This window comes from Spea bombifrons, chromosome 2, assembly GCF_027358695.1.
Source record: "Spea bombifrons isolate aSpeBom1 chromosome 2, aSpeBom1.2.pri, whole genome shotgun sequence".
In the NCBI taxonomy this organism is placed as follows: Eukaryota; Metazoa; Chordata; class Amphibia; order Anura; family Pelobatidae; genus Spea; species Spea bombifrons.
In genome coordinates, this window is record NC_071088.1 from 83636367 (window position 1) to 83661382 (window position 25016).

At 39.5% G+C, this 25016-nt stretch overlaps 1 protein-coding gene across 4 annotated transcripts in view; it reads left to right on the forward strand.

The window, feature by feature from the left end:
* Positions 1–25016, forward strand: part of MSI2 (musashi RNA binding protein 2) — a 272035-nt gene that overhangs the window by 179893 nt on the left and 67126 nt on the right. For all 4 annotated transcript variants that reach the window (XM_053454977.1, XM_053454979.1, XM_053454976.1 and 1 more), the window contains exon 8: positions 7102–7184. In XM_053454977.1, the coding sequence (XP_053310952.1) occupies positions 7102–7184 (83 nt within the window). The remainder of the gene's footprint in view (positions 1–7101; positions 7185–25016) is intronic.

Sequence of the window (25016 nt, forward strand, 5' to 3'; positions counted from 1 at the left end):
ATTATTCTGGCGCTAATGTTCTCACTATTTCGAGGCTGCGGACAAGCTGCCCTCTGGCTGTGGTGGGACTGGCTAGATGTTTGTTTATGGAAATACTCATGAGATAGTTGTACTATTAACTATTTTTTCCTTTTCAGTTAAAGGGACTGTTTACTGTCCTATGCAGACCCACCAATAACGAATAGATAATAAAATAAATTAGAATGCAATCTTAGCCTAAATGAAATAGATAAATGTACTCGCCTTTAGGAGAAGCTGCAACTGTGCTTGAAGCAGCCAGTCAGTGGTAGAAAAATGGCCCCTTGAAATCGGTGGCACTCAGGCCGGAGTCATTGCTAGAGGTGGCAGATGGTAAGGTAGGCATGTGAACTGTCAATAAATGGGTTCATCTGAACTTCCTGCAAGCCAAGGAGCTGTGGGGGCCGGGAAAGAAGCAAACACTGTGACTCTACTAGTGGACCGGGTTGAGTGAACGCCATATTGTATTGCAGTAGGCCCTATGAATGATCTTTTTTAGCCTTCCTAGCTGCTAGGCTCCATGTGGCTTGGTTTTATAAAGACCTGCTCCTTCTTCCTACACTGTAACATTTTATCACCTAATGTTTCCAAGTTACCTTTGGCCACCAGGACACTGGTGCCACCTGCTGGTGAATCATAATCTTCACTCAACTGCTGATTCCAGATGGGCAAGTGTGTTTTTTTTCCTGGCTTGGCTACACTGGTCAGATAAATCTTACTTGGTTTCAGACAAGAAAACCACATGATTGAGATGTTTTCCCACCGCAGGGGTTCACTTTATGCCCCTAAATGCATATGTCAATGTATACGCTTCCCCATGTATACACAAAGGTATTCATCTAAGCAGCTGGGGTTTTTTTGCAACTGCACCCTTAATACCATATTTACTATATTCTATCAGATTTTCCAAAATAATACTGCCACTTATTTCACAATAATCTCCCGATGGCTACAATGTGGTGGGTTATCCTTGTACAGCATAGACGTACTCCGTGATCGCCTGTTTCTTAGTCCCCCCTCATTAGCTATGTGTCCTCGGTATAGCCATGCGAGTGCTTATCTGCTCTGTCAGCATGCATATGTGTCTTCACAGCCTAGGGGTTTTGTCCCTCTCTGTCCTCCGTAGCCCCTCCTGGTTTCCCAATCGCGCAGGACCATGCTGTTAACTAGTGCAATCACTCTACATTTTTTAACATACATTTTCCTCGTCTCTTTGGAGTTGAAGCTGCAATAGGCGATAGCTGTGTAAACTTCCACGCTTTCGTAAAGATAGTTTCCTTTATCTGCTCCACGTTTTTGACCAAACGTTCATTAGACAGTTTTCCAGCGTGCATTGATTGATAATGAATGATATATATATTGGTTGTATAATGCAAGTCAACTCCTACTGAACCGCATAATTCATATTCTTTTTTTTTTTGTTAAGCATACGAGCTGTCAGTGTATTTTAGGCAATAATTTTACTTGTTACAGGAATTCGAATGTCTGTATAGACAATTCCTTGTCTATAGTGCATGCACTCACTCTGCTTTGGTGTAAAAGAGGTTAAATGAATTTTGAGAAGCTTAGTGGCCATGCTTTGCTTAGCAAAACAAATCCCTTACTATGCAATGTCTCATTTCCTTTGGCACATTCTAATGAACAGGACAAGTGCATTTATATCTGCCTTCTGTTTGTGATCTGCCTTCGGGATGTAATCCGATTTGGGCTTCGGAGCAGAGTAAGCATGATTTGTTGCGTTCCACTATGACCAGTAGACACAGGCAGGCTTGTCAAGTGTCACCTAGCAGCAAATCCACCCAGCATGGGCATGGCCTCCGTTTCGCTGGCTGTGCTCATCAGTGGCGACGTTTATTTAATCTTACTAATTACAAATGTAGTCACCTGAAATAATTTTGGGAAGGCTCAAACACAAAACAAAGGATGTCATCACATACATTCTAATGTTGCAATCGCTATGTATATTATATATGTTTTATTTCAGCATGAATTATTCATGCTGTGAGAACCCAGGCCCCATAGCAGCTGGGTTCACATCATAGCACAGAGAAAACATAACTGAATAAATGTCTACATAATAAATCCACTAAACAAGCAATCAGAACTTATGTGGTTTTACAAATGTTGTTCAGGGATGTCACGCTCTTCCTTGTGATGTGGTTGTGCACAAATGATGTAATTCAGTTGTGTGTGTGTGTGTGTGTGTATGTATGTAAATAAATATATATGTGTGTATATGTATATATGTATGTGTGTATATATATATATATATTTATATATATTATATGTACACAGACAGATTGTATAATATGCTTATTTTACTAAGGAAGCACTGCACCACTTCTACCTTTCAGGTGTTGTCGCTGTCCTATAAACTATGGTGTTGTTTGCTCTTGAGCAGCACAAATCTAATCAACAATAACATTCCTATCACTTTTTTTAATGCATTTGTTTTTTAGAGGCTAAGTCATTTATGTGAACTGCTTTTAGAAGCTACCCCTCCACAGACGGTCTCCCTGTACTGGTCCATACAAGGCATACCTTTTGTGTCTGATGCCAAATGAAAACACATTGCAAAGACAGCTCCAGAAACAAAAATGATGTAGGTTGTTATAGACTATTATGATTTTCTATAGTGTTACAAAATATACATCGTTCACTGCACAGTCGGGCACAAAACACCGTCCATTAGTATTATCACATTATTGTTCTAATTTAACGTTCTGTTTTTTTTAAGCTCTGGTATCCTATTTTCTTCTACCAAAGATGTAGCTAAGGCAGTTTCATAGTGTAAGCTTTATGTTACCCACATGGTCAAACAGAGCAAAACTGGGACTATAAAGTGGCCTGTGCATTTCACATATCGTGAACTTTCTTTGGATCTGTCGTGTATTTTCATAAAACAGGTCGCCTTACTATTAAGATTAAATGAAGAAAGGGGAAAACTAGCATTGCTTTCTTGAGACCAAAAGAGAAGGCAATTGCCCTCTACCTTTACATTACTTCCATTGTATATAATCCTAGGCTTAAGTTAATTTCCTGGTTTTGATTAAAACCATCTAATTAAATATATAATTAAGGTAATTCACGGGAGAACACAAATCTAACTTATTTAAATATTTGGACCTTGGAGTTTGTGGGAGAATAGCTGTAAAATATTGACTTCAGAAGGCAACACGGTTTTTCCTGGGCTCTGTCATTAGCTCTCAAGGGATGTGGTTAGCAGATAAACCAGAGTACTGTCATGGCTGGAAAATCACAGGGCGGATGGAGCTGCGATGCTTTTAATTTAACAAACGCAACCCTAGCTGGTCTGTGCCCGTATCATTAAATTTAAAATAAATAAATATAAAGTGTCAACACAAATTCTTTTCAAAACATAACAGCATATGGTATGTGATTACCCGTATTGTCAAACACAATAAAGGCGAATTTGACATGATGAGACAATGTAATGTTTTAGAAGTTTTCGTTACGGAGCCGCAAGAGACCTGACAGCCATAATTCTCCATGGCCTGAGCGGCAGTAAATATGCACAGAAATGTTTTATTTCAGAGTAGGGGACTTAGCTCCCAGTAGCAAAGCCTTCTGTATTCAGACAGAGACTTAGCTCATCGAAAGAAACAAAATATGTATATGGCTGCATACAAACACACACACGGCTATGAGCAACAGGTGTGCAATGAAGGCTTGGTAGATGTATGAAGGACACGATGCACCGGTTTCACTCCAAGGTGTTGTGACTTGCAATCCTAAATCTTCTTCATGTTGGAAAGGGCTTTTAGAATATACCACACAAAAGCGTACGTATGCTGACAAAGCATTTGCCATTTTTAAAGGGCAAACCAATACTCTGCCCTAAAATCCTTTGCTCCCTTAATGACCTCTCGAAAATATTTCTGCCCAGTATGGTTAAAATCCTTTGCCTTTTTATTCACAAATCCTATAGCTAAATATGTTGTGGGTAATATTCACACATTTTCAGAATATAAGCTATATGAGCCTACAGGTACCACTACCATGCTCGGAAAATGCCTTTTTCGTAATACCCGAGCAGTTGATTGTAATAACCGTTGCCTTCCTTACACATTGTGTCTACGTGTGTATGACGATCCTTTCCAGGATCAGTTCTTTTTAGATACGAAACTGGAGCTGAAAACACCTCTTTATCAGCTGTTAAGCCTATGAGGTATGCAAGTTGGGCATTATTTTTTCTTCTCTACTTTTTAATGACAGGCTAGGCTCAGGTGCTATACGTGGATATTAAGAAACTTCCCCTCTGATTATTGGGGGAGGAGAACGTGCGAGCACACTGATTCACACCAATCTATTCATACTCTGTACGAGAGCCGCTCGCAATTCCCAGTTGCTGCAGAAAAGCTTACCAGCAGAAGAAGAGATATGACCAGGCAAGTTGAGAAAATAAATTAAGCTGGTGTCAACTTTTCTTGTTCCTCCCTTCATTATTAATGGATGGAATGGGCCCATTTATCAAGGGGAAGAAAAATTAATTGACACAGGCTTTAATATTATTATGCTTGGCTTGTCTGGTCACATTTCTTCATTTTGTGAAAGGCATTTTATTACAGTTTACGGGAGCCAGCTGCCAAAGCATCGGTGTAAACATGAAAAAGCAGGTGCGTAAATAACACACCTCAGGAATGAGGCTGAAAATTTGCAGTAATGTAGACAAAGCAATCCTCCATTACCATTATTCTCGAGTTCTGTGACCTACGCCGTCATCTTATTAAGAATTTACTGACTTATAGTCTCGTTGTATGTTCGGGGCATACAGGAGCGAATGTGTTGGAGTGCAGTGCAAGCATTCTGTGTTCCGTCTTTGCGTTGGTTGAAATATGACCTATAAAACATCTGTCATCGTTTTTTCTCTCTCATTATCTCTGTCTGTCATGTTAGCATGGACTTCCCGTTCCTATGGGACCTAGATAACTACATTTGTCACCTGCCTAAGGTAAAATTAAATATGTTTTTCTTGTGACTCCTTTAAAAGGCAACTATAAGTTGTTTGGGGGCAATGATAGCACGTACCAGCTTTTGAGCGGGCAGGGCCTTTTTCGCACCAGGGCCTTGTGGTTTCTAGTTACGCCCCTCTATACTTCCAACTTTGTGAGAGCAGTTTGTAGAAAGGCGTTTTTCTAATTCAGCATGACTGTGCCCCGGTCCACAAACCAAGGTCCATAAAGACATGGTTGAATGAGTTGGATGTGGAAGAACTTGACTGCCCCGCACAGAGCCCTGGCCTCAACCCCATCAAACACCTTTGGGATGAACTGGAATAGAGATTGAGAGCCAGGCCTTCTCATCCAACATCAGTGCCGGACCTCACAAATGCTTTACTGGATGAATGGGCAAAAAATCCCCACAGAAACACTCCAAAATCCTGTGGAAAGCCTTCCCAGAAGAGAAGCTGTTATAGCTGCAAAGGGGGGGGGGCAACTACACATTAATATCTATATTAGAATGCCATGTTAAAAAAAGTCTATGTTGGTGTAATGGTCAGGCGTCCCAAAACCTTTTGTCCATGTTGAGTATACAATGATGTAGAAAAATGACCGAGACGGATGTCTGCCTGTAGTATAGAAATCACACCATTACTCTGTAATCATAAGTAAGAGAGTTTTTACATCTTTACATTTAGGTGGGAACATGGCTGAAACATATGTGAACAAACATTTTTTTCATTATTCTGTCTAGCGATATATATATAAAGGTATTGTATAGGTAAGTTATCTACACAATGATATGAGGAATATGTCTTCTAATACAATAGTTCTATGGAGGTGAGGTGTTCTGCAGTCTCAGGTGAATGAATTTGCATCCAGCGCAAATCCCATAGTTAGCTCAAGCCACATATGTGGAATTTGAGTTACTCTGCTTAGCTCTCTTTATGCAGAGCTTTGTTCATGTGTTTGAGGAGACTTCACATAGTTATCAGTACAAACATATAATTTGTGTAATGCTGAGAGCTAGAATATACATTCTGTGTATGTTGATTTCTGAGTGGATTGTATTTGAGCTTCCGTGGAATTCTCCTGCAGGCTGTTATTATCTCATTATGCAGCGAAGTCCTGAATGTGCCGGCACATTAGAAAGAACAACATATGCTACTGTTCCCTTTAAATGTGTTGTTCCTTGTAATTCTACATGGCAGAATGTGACACTAATACCTATAATCTAGTTTATTGCTAATTATAACACATCTGAAAATATTGGTGATTACCCATTTAGACCAGGAATGGACATGGTTTTGACATAAGGATGTTCTACTCTATAACCCTCATACACAGACTGCAACGTGGGAATGTAATAGGCTAAAGATTGTCCCAGCTATGTAAAATGCACCTTTCTGGATTATCCTCTCGGCCAGTGCTCCTCAACCCTCTCCTCAAGGCACACACAACAGTCCAGGATTTAGGTATTACTCAGGTGTGTCTAAGGTGTTACAAAATTTAAAAAAAACAGAAACACCTTAGACACACCTGAGTTCCCCAAATCCTGGACTGTTAGGCGTGCCTTGAGGAGAGGGTTGATGAGCACTGCTGTAGGCAACGTATGCTGATGGGCAGGGCCTCTAGCAATGTGGTGGCCCTTGCAGTGTACCCGAGCAAGTTTGTCTCTTACTGCCCTCTATCCTCCAGGACATTATGCTTCATTATTGTTTCTTCTTAGATGCTTATGTATTATTATCACATTGTATGACTCACATTTCACTCTCTTGGTGTTTACATTTAGGGCAAATAAAAATACATGAGTTTGCAACTGTTTAGCCCAAAGTAAGCGATATTACATTTGGTGGAACATAGATTTTTGATTTTCTGCTCCTTGTGTTGCTTTGCTCTGACCTGCTAGTACTTTGATTCAGTTCCAGAACGACCCGTGGTGCTCTCCATTTAGTTCCAGGAACCCTCTGGCACTTAATTATTTGAAAACAATAATTCTGTTCATGCTACATCTAGCAAATTTGTTGGGACATTTCTTTATTGGACTTACTGCTGATTTTTTGTTTTAGAACATTCAGTGTTTGAATTTACACAATATTTGACCAAATATTTTCTTTATCAGGTTTCGGCTTTGTAACCTTTGAAAATGAAGATGTCGTGGAAAAAGTTTGTGAAATTCACTTCCATGAAATAAACAACAAAATGGTATGTTTTTGTATTATCATGTCTGGATGAAAAACTGGTTGTTTGTATATAGTTATACTACATTACCAGACGAGAATGTAGAACAATTCAAACTTCTAAGACAGCACTCACAGGCCGGCACTGAAAATCAGCGATATATTAATAATGCGATTACAAGCACATTTACCAAAGTAAACTTAAAAAGCATGTCCCAGTGAATGAATGCCAATTCTGTGGAATAAGCTGAAAGAAAGATTAATCCTGTCAAAGGCAAACATACAAAGTTTTAGGGACGTAATAATAATTTATGTGGATTACTAAGAGATCTGCTGACATCTCCAAAATTCCTCTCCATTTTAGCATTCACTCAATTCAGTTATATGCCAGCCTGTATAAGATAAAAAAAAATTCTAATCCATTTCATTGCAAAAACAGTTGTTTGACAGAAGTGTTTCCTACCTTATATGACAAATTTGTGTTCTGAAATGTTTTTCATGACATGGTTTGGGGTGGAGAGATGGAGTTTAAAAAAGTGAAAATCACATAGCACCATCCAATACCCGTTTACCCCTTTTGGCCATATCTTTCTTGACGCAATTTCTAAAAGTATATATAGATAATAAATCACTCCATCTGGTGATGTACATGCAGTGAGTATATGATCATGGCCATCAGTGTTATGTTCTCCTCATCGACCAAGGCTTCACACCAATCTGGGGTCTTATCCATTGTACTCGTTGGCTACATGGTCAGCAACCTTTCTCTCTAATTATTCAAGTGCTTTATGAACTTAATATCCCTGACAGTGTCATTTGATACAATGGGTGCAGCTTATTGATTCAGAATGCTGTACTAGGAATCTATTTCTTTGGCATTGTTTAGAAATGTTACTGTGTGGAATGTAAACTGGTATTTATCCAGTATACATTTTTATAATGAGAGAGTTTGCATCTTTAACCATACACCCCTGACACCATAAATGGTTTAACTGTCATTCTTAGTTTAGTTGGGTACATTGCTTTGTTTCACTCAAACACCTCATTTCAGCTCTGTTTCTGCATTAAAATCAGGTATTGGATTAGCATTTTCTCATTAATATTTATTTTGTATCTGGAAAAAGGGAGATTTGTAGGTGAGCTTGCTAGAAACTTTAACTTTTACCTTTACCTTCATGAATTTATCCTATTTAAAAAGGATTGACTTTTGAAGTACATTGTGTAGTCAGGGATATAAAAGAACAACTTTGCTGCAAGTGCACACTTTAGCGAAAAAGGCTAACCACCACCGTTAAAATACATTTCTCTAGGGCTGCAACTAACGATTATTTTAATAATCGATTAATCGGCCGATTATTTTTTCGATTAATCGATTAATCGGATAAAAAAAAACAATATGCAAATTTTTCGTTTATTTAAAAGAATTTAATGAACTGGATGTTAAAAAACAACTTAAAATTTACATTAACATTCTTATTTTGTTATGATGTAATAAAAAACAATATTTTCAAAGTACAAGAACCCAAACACAATATTTATGAAACAAAATAACCCCAAACATTCTGAAAAGAGGTGGACTATTACTGTTCAAGAAACTTTGCCCCAGCACTTTGCACTTTGCACCCAGCACTTTGCACCCAGCACTTTGCACCCAGCCCTGGCACTTTGCACCCAGCACTTTGCACCCAGCACTTTGCCCCAGCCCTGGCACTTTGCATCCAGCACTTTGCACCCAGCATTCAGCACTTTGCACCAGCACTTTGCACTTTGCACCCAGCCCTGGCACTTTGCACCCAGCACTGGCACTTTGCACCCAGCACTTTGCACTGTGCCCCTGCACCCAGTCTCTAACTCTGCCCTGCACCCAGCCCTGCCCCCACATTCTGCCCTGCCCCCACACTCACACTCTGCCCTGCACCCACTCTGCCCTGCACCCACACTCACACCCTGCCCTGCATCCCCACCCCCACTCTGCCCTGCACCCAGTCTCCCACTCTGCTCTGCACCCACACTCACACCCTGCATCCCCACCCCCACTCTGCCCTGCACCCAGTCTCCTGCCCTGCACCCCCCACCCCCACTCTGCCCTGCACCCCCACCCCCACTCTGCCCTGCACCCCCACCCCCACTCTGCCCTGCACCCACACTCACGAACCGCTCTGTGCGAATGGAGCCACTCGCACAGAGCGAACCGCTCTGTGCGAATGGAGCCACTCGCACAGAGCGAACCGCTCTGTGCGAATGGAGCCACTCGCACAGAGCGAACCGCTCTGTGCGAATGGAGCCACTCGCACAGAGCGAACCGCTCTGTGCGAATGGAGCCACTCGCACAGAGCGAACCGCTCTGTGCGAATGGAGCCACTCGCACAGAGCGAACCGCTCTGTGCGAATGGAGCCACTCGCACAGAGCGAATCGCTCTGTGCGAATGGAGCCACTCGCCCAGAGCGAACCGCTCTGTGCGAATCGCTCTGTGCGAGTGGCTCCATTCGCACAGAGCGATTCGCTCTGTGCGATCTGTGCAGAATACTTACCTCCGGAACGCGTCACATCCGTCACGTAGCTAGAAGGCGGAGACGGCAGAGCATGTAGCAGAAGCGGGGAACGCTCGCGGAGGTAAGTAAAAGGAGCCGAGTGCTCCAACAACGAATTGATCACTCGATTAATCGATAACGGAAATCGTTATCGATGATTTCCGTTATCGATTATTATCGATTTTATCGATTCGTTGTTTCAGCTCTACATTTCTCATCATTTGTTTCGATAAGCGGTCTGAGTATGTTGAGAGCTGTTGCTGTCTCTTTCTCTAACAAAAGAAGATGTACCATAATCATTAACAAAAATGTTTACATCGCACACACAATGTGTATATAAAGATCTTTACATTAAGAAATCACAGCAGTTAGGTATAGTAAATTGAAATGGTAATCCCACCTCCCCGCTAGATAATGTTCAGCACTGAGAGTGCCTCTCTGCAGCAGGGAACAGCTCTCTATTATATCCTTCAGTGATGCTATGTATTTGGAAAGGCTCCACGTGTAAGAATGCTTTCAAAAATAGACATATTAATAGTTTATTTTATCATTTAACAAAATGGAAAGTGAGTCAACAGGCCAAAAAATAAATCTATTTAGCGTAACCACCTTTTACCGTCCAAAAGCATCGATTCTTCTATGTACACTTACACAAAGTCAAGGATTTTGTAGGTATATAGTTAGGTGTATAATTTAACCATAAAACCAAACAGTGGCTAATCAATTTAATATGTAGGTTGAAACACAATCCATGACTGGAATGAAACTGGCTGAACTGGGAACAGCCAAATTCACTAACAAGATTCAGACACCATGGCAGGACTGAGCACAGCAGCAGGACACAAGGTAGTTATACTGCATCAGCTCTCCCTGGCAGACATTTCAAGGCAGACAGGGGTTTTCAGATGTTCTGTCCATGCTCTGTTCATGAAGCAGAAAGAAATGGTCAATGCTGAGGGCCGTAAACAAAGTGGTCAGCCAAGGAAGCGTTGTGCAGCAACATCATGCTCACTTCCGTTTGCAAACAGAAGATGTCCATCAGTGCCATTAGCTCAGCTTTGGCAGGAAACATTGGGCCCTGGTACACCCATCTACTGCCCAGAGACATCTGGTCACAAGTGGCCTCCATGGAAGACTTGCAGTCAAAAAGCCATACCTCCAGCATGGAAACAACGCCAAGTGACTCAACTATTCACGAAAACACAGGAACTGGGGTGCAGACAAATGGCAGCAGGTACTCTGGACTGATGAGTCAAAATTTGAAACATTTAGCTGTAGCAAATGTCAGTTTGTTAGCTTAAGTGCTGGAGAGTTCTGCAAATTGAGTTTGTGATTTTGTCAAAATTAATGGTCTCCTCAAGGCTGAGAATTACAGGTAGATACTTATCCATTAAGCAATACCGTCAGGGAGGAATCTAACTGACCCCAAACTCAGCATAAAGAAGAACAAGAAGTCCTAGAAGTCATGGTATGGTCCCACAAAAGGTAAATTCTCAACATCATCGAGTTTGTCTGGGGTTACCTGCCGAGTTACTTAAAAAACTGTGTGCAAGTGTACCTAGAAGAATTGATCCTGTTTTGAAGGCAAGGGGTTGTCACATCAAATATGGATTTGATTTAGATTTTTCTTCTGTTGACTAACTTTACATTTTTGTTAAATGTTTTAAAAGACTATTAACATGTTTATTTTTTAAAGCAGTCTTACTTTAGATAATTTTTCACACCTACCTAAAACATTTGCGCATTACTGTGTGTTTGTTTTTATGTATGTAAAATATTATATATATATAATCATCATATTTGACTTGTCAAGCACTGTTTCGGGCTTCTTCAAACAGTGTGGTTATGTGTGCATTGTATATTGGCCTAGTATGTGTTCACAGAGTATAAATTCAATAATGGAGCTTTTAGAGTGGATAAGATCAAAGCAATCTTCTTAGCATATGCTGGAGGCCTGACTCAATATTTGACTTGCTAATTCTTTCCTAGGGTGAGGAAATGATATTGTTCATTTTGTTCTTACGGTAACATACAACAAGGATGGAAAAAAAAGTCCTGCATTAACTCAGTTTAAATCCTTTTTTGCCCCCTAAAATGTACAGAGTGGCTGGTATACCAATATAGTATGCGAAAGTATTTCTTATAGTAATCTGTGTAAAACGGCTTTTTAAAGTGATTGCTACCTTATTAAGTTTACATGTTTTCCAAGAAATCTTCTTAAAAGGGTTTAATTTTAAGGTTAGGTATTTGTAAATTTAAAATGAATCAATGTAAGAGTTTTGTGGACCAGATAATCCCATGGAAAGGGAAGGTTTTGGAGGAGACAAGCTTATAGTGTTTTCATTATCTAATATAATGGTCCGGTCTGCAAGAACGTTACTTTGACAGCTAAGGTGATAGCATTGCTTATCAAAGAAAACTTTAGAAAAATCAAATTGCAAACATAAAACTCATTAATTCTGTTTCTTCAACAACACAAAGGCTGGAGCCCCTACAATTCTATGAGACCGCCAGTAATTGTAGAAGACTATTTGTTGTATCTGTGCCTATATCAGAAGCTGTTACCAAAGTTCCTAATCTTGGTCTGTACCAGGATCTAGAAAAGAGCTTCGCCCTAGGGGCAGTCTTGTTTTAAAGATGTCCCAATTATGTATCGTTTAGGAGGATAGCTTTACAGGAGGACATAAATATAGGCCCTGGAGGTGCATAAATCAACAAATATTCCCAGTGCAGATTTGTGCATTGCTTAGGGGCTTCTACACAGCATGTACCATCACCTGGAATATGTAAAAAAAAAAAAAAAAAGATTAAACATCAACTACTGAGTACACCAGAGTTTTGCTTTGTTTTGTTTTTCATAAAAGCACTGTGTTTTACAGCCAGTACAGCTTTGTTGTTTTTTTTGTGTGTTTTTCCCTTTGATGCACCTGAAGTGAATTGAATATAGTGATGTTTGCTAGCACCCATCTAGCCTAGTATACCATGTAGCCAACCGTTAGCATGTTAACATTCATGTAGGAGAGCTCTAGTTGCTGGGCATTTTGTCCACCTTCATCTTTTTTCTGTTTTGGTCTTTTTTGAATTGTTTTGCCCTCCTTTGGGCTGACATTTAAGGCTTTCATCTTTCAGCTGGTTACAATTCAAAGTGCTGCTTCGCAGACACCTGTGGAATATAATAACTCTTTCTCCTGGTGGAGTTAGCACGGTCTTTGTGTTACTGGCGATCGACCAAGCGAGAGATTGAAGTTGCAACAAGAGATAAAAGCTTTTGAAACTGATGTATGTGGCGGCACATTAAAGGAGGGGGGGGGGTGTTAAACCGAAGCCACAATACTTAGGCACATTAAACGATTCAAGGTTAAAGAAAGTCCAGTCCAGAGGAAGTAGTGGAGTCACAGGTGAACAGAAATAAGCGGCACTCCAAAGTATGACACTTCAGCGTTACTGTTTTCTCTCCGAGTACACATAACAGTTCTGGAGCAACTTAGTTTTGTTATATCGGATGATTTTGTTTATCATGCAGAAATATTAGTAAACCTTTCCCATCCAAAGTCTCGTTGTGCTGTCAAACATTAATATGACACAGAATGTGCCTGTAGCTGCCTACCCTTTAACCCCTTAATGACAATTGCCGGTCCTGGCACGGCACGGAAAAGCATGTGCTTTACGACAATTGACGTGCCAGGACCGGCACGTCTTTAAACGGGTGCAGAAAGCGATCTACTATCGCTTTCTGCACCCAAAAAGCGTTGCTGAATGCCTCGACCTCGAGGCATTCAGCAACGCCGCGATCGGCACGAAGGGGCCATCTCTGGCCCCTCCACGGGGCGTCAACATCCGCCATACTTTGTATGGCGGCGGACGCCCGTTTTAAAAGCGTTTAGGAGGCGATCGACGATCGCCTCCTAAACTTAAATGGTGTCGCTGGAATGCCTTGATCAGGAGGCATCCAGCGACACCAAACACTAACCTTTTGATGGGCTGTGACCGCTCCGGAGAGCGGTCACAGCCGCAGCTGCCGGCAATCTTCGCCATCAAGGAAGATGGCCGCCGTCCTGTAACAGGAACCACAAATTTTAAAAGTTCGCTAGATGGTCCAGACCATCTAGAGAACTTTGGCTCCACTTGCAGGTTGAATACAGGTACTGCATTCACCATGCAAGTCAATGGAGCCCAGCTTTCTAATCACAGTGTGATTAGTAAAAATAAATTAAAAAATAAAATAAAATTAATAATAATTAGAAAAAAATAGTAAAAAAACAGTAAAATGTAAAAATCATTTCCCACTGATGTCACTATCAGGGGAACCTCCAAGTTGAAAAAAAATGTTAAATTTTTTTTTAAAAAAAATAATAATAAAAAAAAATATATATATATAAAAAATATATTTTTGTGAGCAAGTCCTAAAATTAGCATATTAGCTTAAAACAATTCTCGCATGGAAAGAGTTAAAATACTGGCATATTAAATGCCCGTGGGGTGTCTACTTTTAAAAAATGTATGATTTGATGGGGTAAATTGAATGGGCCGTGTTCAACAACATCCCAATTAACACGGGGGGAAGGATGGCCACACATCTAATTTCCAATTAGAAAAATGCACATGTACCAAATGTGGCCTTTTAGTTCCCCCAAAAAATGACACACCCATGCATGTGGGGTATCACTGCACTCAGGAGATGTTGCTGAACACATTATGGGGTGTCGTGTGACAGCGGCATATACCAGGAGATGTAAATTCATACATAAAGTAGGTGTGTGTGGGAAAAATACACACACAAAAATATTACTGCAAACTTTGAAAAAATGCTGGTGGTAAAATGTGTGCATGCAAAGAGTTAAAATACCAGCATTTAAAATACCCTGTGGTGTCTAGTTTTGAAAAATATATGGTTTTGTTGGGCACACTGAAATGGCCCGGCTCAAAGATGTACCAAATAGGGCATGGGCAGTGGATCCCCAAATGCCAAAGTTCAACATTGAAAAATGCGCATGCCCCAAATGTGGCCCTTTTGCCCCCAAACAGCCAGGCAAAATCATTCATGTGGGGTATCGCTGCGCTCAGGAGATGTTGCTGAACACATATTGGGGTGTTTTGTGATAGTGACATAAACGAGAACATTTTAATTCATACCTGAAGTAAAATGTGTATGACAAAACAAATGCAAAAAAATGACTACCATAAAGTTTGACAAAGACTGGTGGTAGATATGGTGCATGGAAAGAGTTAAAATACTAGCATTTGGAATACCCTGGGCTGTCTAGTTTTCAAAAATATATGACTTGATGGGGTAAATTGCATTGGCCGGGTTCAAAGATACCCGAAATGGCACAAGGGGGGAAGAATTACCAGATTTGGAAAAAATGGCTTTGAAATAGCAAAACGCTACCTGTACTTATTGCCCCATAATGGGTAGAAAAAAGCAAAAAAACATAAAAACATTGGGTATTTCTAAACTCAGGACAAATAGTAGAATCTATTTAGCAGGTTTTTTCATTACCTTTTATAGATGAGTAAAAGATTTTTCAACTAAAAGTTAGAAACAGTCATTTTTTTCTAAATTTTTCACCATATTTTATAATTTTTTTAATAGTAAATAATATGATACAATCAAAACAATGTCATCTAAAGAAAGCCCTTCTTGTCCTGAAAAAAACAATATCTAATGTGTGTGGGTTCAGTAAACGGGAAAGAAGAAAATTACAGCTAAACACAAGCAGCGCAGAAATGTTAAAAAGGCCATTGTCACGAAGGGTACAAAAAGTAAAATCAGCCTTTGTCTCGAAGGGGTTAAACAACCTTCACTGTGAATCCGTATGACATGGGAATGAGTCATTCAGAGAATAAAGTAACTTCTTATATCACATTTCATTATATAGCGCCAGCTAATTCTGTAGAGCTGTTACCATAAGAAAAGTGTTTAACAAAGACCATTCAAAATTGACAGTAAGGTTAACGTAGACTAAGGCATATTGTGAACTTAGAATCAAATGGTAACTGATGTAGAGAAATAAGTTATGCCTACATATAATGCCACTTATGGGGAAGCATGGTGAAGGAATTGCTGCCAGGCAAGTTGTAATAATCGGGTGTGTTCAAAATATGACATTGTGCGCATACACTGTACAATTCAGGAGCATTTGCCTCTATCACCTTTAAAGTTCTCACCATATTATAAAAGTTTGCAATTCTAAATTATCCATAAATCATATGGCACCCTGTCAAATTGTGTGGTGTTTTAAAGTTGATACGAAACCCTTTCGCAGAAACATCAGGGTTTGCCTGATTTTCATTTATCCGAGGAAGGGAAAGAACAGCTGCTGTGTGATCATCTCATTTTGGTTTAATGGTTACAGTTGGTAGGGGGGCTATTTGTGTAGATTTGGTCCATTGGCATTTACATCATGACATGAGCTGCGGGTATGTGTTATCTTGCTCGGACATTTGTCCTGACGCCCAGCTTGTTTCTACTAACTTGCCACATCTGGTTACTGCAAATGGCCCTTTGGTTGCTGTTAAATAACCCTACTTTCATAAAAGCACCATAAGCTACATTTCACATCATTTGTGTTATCTATACCATTTAAAATGAGCAATACCAATCATTTGGCGGGGGGTGACACCAACTCTCATACACTAAAAGCTGTCCTTAGTATACTAGAGAGTTGGATGGTGCTCTTTGTATGAACAACTGAATATACGGTACTTTCCGCAAATAGCAGGCTTGTCTTTTCAGAGGTAATTTAATGTACCAGATCTCATTTACAGGCATCTGGGACTTAAATCTGAGGGCTTTCAGAGATTGTAAGCTTGTGAGCAGTGCCCCTCTTCACCGAATGGAACCGTTTGTCTCAGTTTGTCATACCCTTTGCATGTATTGTATGTATTGTAAGAAGAGCTGCATATATTGTTGGCACCATGTAAATAAAAGATGATAAAAATAACACAAAGAAACTCTTTATAGCTTGACAAATACACCCACATCCTCCAGCTGATCTGCCCTAAGAGGTATGCAAGCAGCTTGTATGCCCAGTTATCCATTTTCAGCACCTTGGACAGTGTCTGGTTGGAACTTATCTGGTGTTACCATGTCATGGTCATGCAACCAATACTTTGTAAATACACTTAATGTTAACCCTTTCGTGACAATGGCTGATTTTATTTTTGTACCCTTTGTGAAAAGCTACTTTTTCTGACTTTTACTTGAAAAATCTTTTAAACATCTATAAAAGCTAATGAAAAAACCTGCTAAATAGATTCTACTATTTGTCCTGAGTTTAGAAAAACCCAATGTTTTTATGTTTTTTTTTTTGCTTTTTGTATAGATGGCTTTCTGTACCTGTTTAAAGCTATGACGGTCCTGGCACATCAATTGTCACTAACTGGATGTTATGTGCATGACGTGCCCAGACCAGCAATTGTCAATAAGGGGTTAATAAGTGAAGGTGAGATAAATAGATAAACAAACAAACGATGGCAGATGGAGCTGTCCACAGTTTAATCACATGTGAGACAGAGTTTCTGTTTGAGAAAGTGCTGTAGGGTTAATGTTATCTGAACACAACTTCCTTTGCTTTATAATGCAACAATGATTACGGTCTTATTGTAAAAGTGCGAATGTAACTTTAATTCCAACATTCAGAGTGATGGAATGGAAGTTAATGCATAATAAATGTGCATTTTATTCAAAGTAATGGAAAAAATGCCTTTGTGTGATATATGTTTGAATATGTTGTACTCGTACATTGAACTTCGCTTGAAATGTATTCATCTTCATTCACTAAGCAACTGCTGTGAGATTGCAATAGAATGCTTCAGATTTTGAGAATACAGCATTTCTCATTTTTAGTCCAAGAAATTGATCTATTCAGCAATTAGTGCCCTCCTTCCTATGATAGACTGTGTGTTATTATCAGTTATACACTACCCATTTCTCAGGCTTCAGCTCAAGTCAATAAGGCATTTAATCACAAGAGCAGTTCAGGCCTTCAAAGCTATGACTACTAGGCATTACCCAAAGCAGTTGTATTTATTAGAAGTGGATTTGTTCGCACAATCAGACCCGTTATGTTTCATAAGGTGAAACAGTGGGGATACGTTGAACGCTGGAGAATTTGTAACGTATGTATACGTAATAAGGAATGTTAACCACCTCTACAACGGAACCTCTGTCCCACCGTAGAGTAGGTTTTGAGGGTTGTTTATGATGTCATTAGTAGATACGTTGAGACATATATTTACATCACATTAAATTTTGTATTAGAGCTATCACTGTGTCTACTACAAATATCAGTACAAATTGCAAAGCTGATTGTCCGTATTTATATATGATGCACCATTAATTATACTAACATTGAAATGATCTAGGCGATATTATATACCAATGTGTAATCGTGGTATATAATACTGCCTAAATCGTTATTATATACCATTGTGTAATAGTGTGAGCCTGAAGAGCTGCCAATCAAATTAAGGGAGAGGAGAGCATTCCGCTGGTAACGCATTACTGTGATCAGTAAAATGGAATTAGGTACAGCTGATGCATGTGTGAGCATTCTTTAATAATTTGAATTGCTGAGCAACTTAATTATAAATATTTAATATTGTTTCTCTGATCGCATATACCGTTTTTATCTTCTATAAATCTTACTATTCTTATATTATTAATATTCTTAATGATTTCAGTTTTTAGTAATTGCTATTGTGCTGGGAGCCACAAATTTCCCATAATTATATATCACAAGCAAGCTGTGTTGGGTGTGCTGCTGGGTTTTGCTTTCAGTATCTGCTCTCCGATTACACTTTGCAATAATTGTATCAATGCCAGTATAGGGCTTGTTGTGTTAAAACCTTCTATTGACTTATTGGGATCTTTCAGTGTGATTATTCTCATCATCATGATCACAGTTAATTAGCGTCTTCCGCTTTCTCCGCGGCAAACAGCCCCAGCATCGCTAAAGGAATTTTACACGGTACTGGTTAGTATCCATTCACAAAGTTAATGATGCATCGTCAGCTATAATGTGTTAACTATGTTTCAGCATACGGAAGCCAGTGATTAATACATTTCAAAGTAGCCTCATTACATCTCTGAGCTGAGATTTACAGATATCTTTGTCACTGCTGTTTACTTGTAGGCATCACAAATGAGCGATTTCCAAAAAATATGTATTCCAATTTAGGGAACGCGTTATATTGTCCTCTTTCAGTCAAATTCCAATATTTAAATATGGTAAAAAAGCACAATATGATGGAAAAAGTAAGTAGTAATCTATATTTTACGATAGGTTATATTCTAGGGAATAAGGAATTGATCATTCCGTGATAATAATCCCTCCATCATGATCTATATGATGACGTTTATTAGAGTAATGGTGTCTGGTGGGGTGACAATAATCAACAGCACATTATTACATCTATTGGATAATAGTTAATATATCTCCGTAATCTGCGGCTATGGAACCCAGGAAGCCATTAAGATCACATAATATGCTTCAATTTAAAACATACAGCATAGATTAAGAGCAAAAACAGCAAGCATTAAGTACGAGGAGGAGGCCAGATGCAATTGCAAATGTGTTAACAAAATTCTGTAATGACAAAAAGGCCCCGCATATAGAGAAACCTTCAGACAGAATCTATTATGTAAGGAAGAAGTTTTCTGTTTTATACATAAAGTAATAGTGAACCCCCAGCCAATACCAAAGAGAGTTCGATTCATTCTCATGAGTCTGCCCCATACTTTATTTGGCTTATTTAATTGGCTTGGGTAACTTCGGCTCTCCTGAAATATATTAATATATAGGTTGATATTTTAGAATTCATTGCTATTTACTGAGGGATAGAAGTTTTTGATTTAGTAGAACTAGATTTTAAAGCAGCTCATCAGCTCCCTATAATGGTTATTTTAATTGAATTTCTTCTATACAGTCTCATTGGTGTTGACATTGCAATGTTTATATACTTCTTCTCACCCGTGGACTGTAATCTAGGTAATTTGTTATAGGTGCCTTAACAATTGTTACCCTGATAACATCAGATTCCGTGCCTTCCAGCTTGCACTTGTCCTCAAATTTAGCCCAGCCTTTCTGCTGAAGCAGCCGTTTGCTGTATACAATAACAAAGTCAAAGTTGCTGCAAGAATTAACCTATTCACTACTTGCAACACAGCTGTAAACAAAAAAACAGTATATCAACAAAGAACCACCCATATAACAGATACAGCAAAACACAACTCATTTTGGAGACCTTTGTAGGTACTCTTTGCAAACCACAATATTTTATTTCAAGTATGCATGTGGTATTCTCTTCACTGTGCCCTTATTTTTTCCCCAGGGACTTTTTGTATTATGGACATGCTCTAACTTCGCTGACGCTGATACCCCTGGTCATTTTCTAAAATATGGGCAAAATGGATATAGAATCCGCAGTTAACTATTAGGTGTGTTATTTGCTTATATGCTCCCGGGAAGATCTTTCACTGCGTCCTAGGGACATGTAACCCAGTCCGAACATCCAAACATATTGATCTGGCTCAACCCGGACCAAGATGCCTGTCATTACCTCTAAGATACGACTATATAAAATAACAAGACTTTCTTTATATTTCAATGGGGTTTTTTAGCCCCGTTTTATTTTAAGTGAGTGTGTTTCACGTTATTGATAGAGACAGCAATAACGTCATTTAGTTAGGGAACCGAACATCCTGTTCTTCCTGTAATCTTCTGGTTGGTTCTTCTCCAAGTGTCCTTTTTCCTTGGTCTGATGCTGCTAGATTCTCTAGTATGTTACAAAAATGGTGAAGCATTTAATAATAAATAAACATTGAGTTTAGGTGGTGGAAATGTGCGTGAAATGGCTTCACATTTACAGCCTTTGTGCATTTTAATGGTACATAAACTGCATTTGTTGAAGAGTTTTTTTTTTTGTACGGTTTCAAGTGGGTTGCTTAGCACATGCAGCTCATGCAGCTCTAGTCCCTGAACCTGCCGCTCTACTCCAAGACTGCCTATCCAACTCTCATCTTTTATCCAGAATATGTCACTGAGCACATCTCTTCTTCCTCCAGATGGTTACAGTTACCGTGACCAGTGCTTACACATGTTGGCAAGAAAACATGTGTGGGCTTTCAAGCCTATCTAGTAATGGGACAAAAATGCCAGCCCCTTTACAATCTGTTTAGAGATTGAAAGTTGCCTTCTTGTTACCAGATGAAACTAGATTTCAGTATAATAATATGACTACAACTCAGTGAATAGTGTTGACCTATAACAGATTTAAGTTTACAAACATTTATGTCCTTGATGGATGCCGCCATTATTCTGCAAACTGCTGCATCCCTCACCAGTCTAATGTGGCTTTATCAGTATAAAGAAGTATTGTGTTTGTTGTCACCCTCTTTAGTAAAGAAATTTTGACTTACATCAATTCTAGATATTTAAGGAGAAGAGGAATTGCAATATGGCGTGTGTGCTAGTCATGAAGGGTCCCTCAGGAAAACGAAGGCTCAGAAGGCCCAGCGTCGCCAATATCCTTTAATTCACACTTACTGATGAAAGACAAGTGTTACACAGCAAGATGTCTAGACTCTGACAAGACAACTGTTGTTTGTTTGGCGCTTGCACTAAATGCCACAAGGGGGATTGTGATAGTGCTGCCTTTCGAGGCAGCTATTGTAACATTAAGTGGTACAGTTCCTTATGAGAACCCAAGGCTGTGAAGCTCTGTCACTTCCATCTGTCAACTGGAAAGCACAGCAGGATGTTGGCGGTACAGAATCACACAGGCAAATGAAGACAAAATAAGTGGACGTGTTAATGGTACAAAATGCAGAAAGAACTCTTTCTGTTCTGAAAGCATTGCCCCTCAGGACAGCATGGCATCAGCCTCCATCACTGATAGAAGAAATGCCAAGCCGTGTAGAGCTTTGTCTTTTGTCATGCGGACAATTACCAATGCTTTATTTCCCATGTCTATGGGGGGAAGTAGTAGTAATGCAGTCTCATTCACCCGAAAAGATACTTGATCATTTGCAGGCCAGTTAGGAGTGCAAGTGTCTAATTGGAACATATCACATATGACATATAACTAAGTATGAATTCTGTTTCCTTCATTTTAGTACCGTGTAATGCATGGTAAGAATAGTTGAGAAACAAACATACGTGTTTTAGAATGCGTAGTGTATTTGTATTCACTGTTTAAGCCCCTTGCTTTGCGGTGTGTCTTCTGTAGAGCCCAGGGTTAAATAGAATCCCGCGCAGTAGTGAGATATTTAGAAATGTGTAACCAATCTTAATGGAATGGGAAATTAACAAGTGAAATAATTTACTTTTCAGATATTAAAAGTAGTTAAGTGCCTTCCAGTGACGCACAGGATCTCAACTCTGTGGGTAATACACATTGGCTGCCTGTCAAAACTGATTAAAACTCTATTCGCAGTTATCAGTGCAGGTAATGAGCGTGGCGGGGTCCGTTAATGCAACATTTGAAGCTATTACACCGACAATCACACAGTGTTGGTTCTGATCTTCATTTTGGGGTCAGATTTGGTTACCAGGACATGGCAGCATTCCCCAGTTTCCGCACAAGTATTTTGTGGCACAATGTTAAGTCTCATGAAATGGTGTCTGCTGGACGAGTGGTCATATAAGATAGTCCTGTCCAGGCCTTGAACGATTAAAATGACTTAGGAAAAACAATGTTTACGTTTATTGACCATTCATTCTTCTTCTTATTACAGTCAGATCACATTTCTGCATACAGATCATTGCGATAGCAGCTTATTTACAGCTAATTCATGAAGAATGCATAAACCGCATTGAAATCAGTGAAGCACACACCACATAAAGGTGATGGAAAACCCCTCCACTTAAAACTATGGGGATAGCATTATTATACACTAATCTACAACCGCCAGACAAGCCCAGAGACTTGCTGTTCTCACAGAAATCTCCTAGTGCTGCCACTGATGCAATGGATTCTGGGTAGGCGTGTGAAAATGGTAACCTTTTTTGCCTCTATATAAACTTTATACATGAACCCCTTGGAGCACATTTACGCTGTACTAGACAGCCTTTAAACAGAGCTCAGCAGAGAGGTGCAAAAGCTCTGGGAATGCTTTCTGCCCATGGAGATGGTCCCATTTTCAAGTGAGCCAGGGATGGACCTGGTAGTGGGTGTATTGGCTGAATTACCTATATGCCAAGGAGCTGAGAGGTGAGGATATAGTTCATACGTTTGCACTGGTAAAAAAAAAAAAAAAAAAAAAAAAAAAAGTAGACATAACTACCATACATATTAAAGTGCATATGATGGATGCATTCACCCTTTAAGGTTGCCTTTGCAAAGTGGAATCAAGAGAAGAGAGGAAACGTCCAGGCAGGAAATTATATATGACAGTTATGTCCCCGCTTTGCCATGCATCTGAGTTTCTAAAAACTATAGGCAGAACAGAAACCCTGTAGTTTTTGTAAGAAATTGTTAGTTGTAAAAGTGATAGCTTCCCTTTAAACCAAGCCAAAGATTGAATCCTTGGGTTGAAAAGCACGTGTTCAGCGATTGCTAGCATTTCTCTACTTGACTTGTAATGAGATTGCTACCCGACATCTTAGATTCATCTATGAAAAACAACTAATTGATATCATGATTTGCTCCTATGTGCTCACTGTTAAAGTTACCTTTCTCCCCAGCGCCTATCAGGGTACAGAATAATTATCAGCAGAAAAATAAAACGTATTGAAAAGTTTATACAATCATTGTTCTTTTATGAGAACCAGAGGTTTTTCATATCCTAAGACGTCAGTGTCTCTTAAGAGCTATACAGTATGTAAGCCAGATTACACACTTCTGGGGGAATTGATCGAATACCACAATAAAGCTGTTGCGTATGTATTTATTCAGATTCACTATACCAAGTATAAACTGAGATCCCCTGACATTGGATGCTGGTTACTTCCAGTATTACCCTAGCTCTACATATGAGAGCAGCGTACATGCCTCTGATATTCAGAACTTCATACTGGCACAATACCAGGAGCCATGTGAATTGCTATGGTAAAGGTCTCTCAAACATTGGGGGTTGTGCAGTCAAGCCCAAGCTAGTGAGCGCCCCAGATATTAGTATATAAATATAATGCTATAGGAGCACAAGCTGAGCGCAGAACAGTGAGAGCTGAGCTGGGCCTGGGGAGCCGTGCATGGCCTTCGCCTGACTCACTCTCCTGAATACGACGGTAAAGTGGTGCTGTCGGTACAAACATTCTTTTGGTTGCTAAGATTATTATCTTTTATTTGTATAGCAACAGTAGATTCCACAGGGCTGCACATGAAAACGGTATATTAAATATCATCTAGAATGTAAGCTTGTAATGTATAGGTTTTAGTCTGAGAATTCTGATTTTTCCATACGTATTGAGTGTATAGTGTGAAAAGCACTGTGTAAATGGTTGGCTATATATAAATATAATATTAAAAGAAACATTGATGGAATCTTTGGAGGCCCATGCTCATTATATCTTACTGTCTTGATCTAGGTTGCTGTGCTGATCGTTCCATGCACCAGAAAAAATCTTTATGCATACCCTCTTCCCCAAACCCAGTCTTTTTAAATTCAAGTGATGGTCAACCTCAGACTGAGGGAGAGATTGATCAGATATATCTAAGTATGCACATTCTTATTTCTTGGTGTAAAAGCTATTTATGTAAATTAACCCAGATTTATTTGCAGCTGGTTTCTCTGCCATGGCAGTGCTCACACTTAGAAAGCTGAAGAGGCTCCTCAGAAAGAGAGTGATGATAATAGGATATTATGCAGATTAACTCTTCTAAGCAGAAGAATGATATGTGACAAATTACAAAAAAAAAGCCGTTTGTTGATGGGTCGTAGACACTGCCCATAACGCTGAGAATCGGCTCCTGTAACTTAGAGAAGCAATTGTTGCTGCCCATCAATCTGGGAAGCTTTATAAAGCCATCCACAAACCATTTAAAGTCCATCATTCTACAGTGAGAAAGATTATTCAAAAATGAAAAACAGAAAGACAGTTGCCAATCTTCTCAGGAGTGAACATCCCAGCAAATTCACCCCAAGGCAAGACTGTGCAATGCTCAGAGAAATTGCCAAAAGAAAACCCAAGTTATATATCACCTCTACTGTACAGTCCTCAGTTAGCATGTTAAATGATAACGTTCATGACAGTACAGTTATAAAAACACTAAACAAGTATGGTTTGTTTGGAAAGGTTGCCAGGAGAAAGCCTATTCTCTCTAAAAAGAACACGACAGCATGGCTTAGGTTTGCAAAGTTGCATCTAAACAAACCACAAGA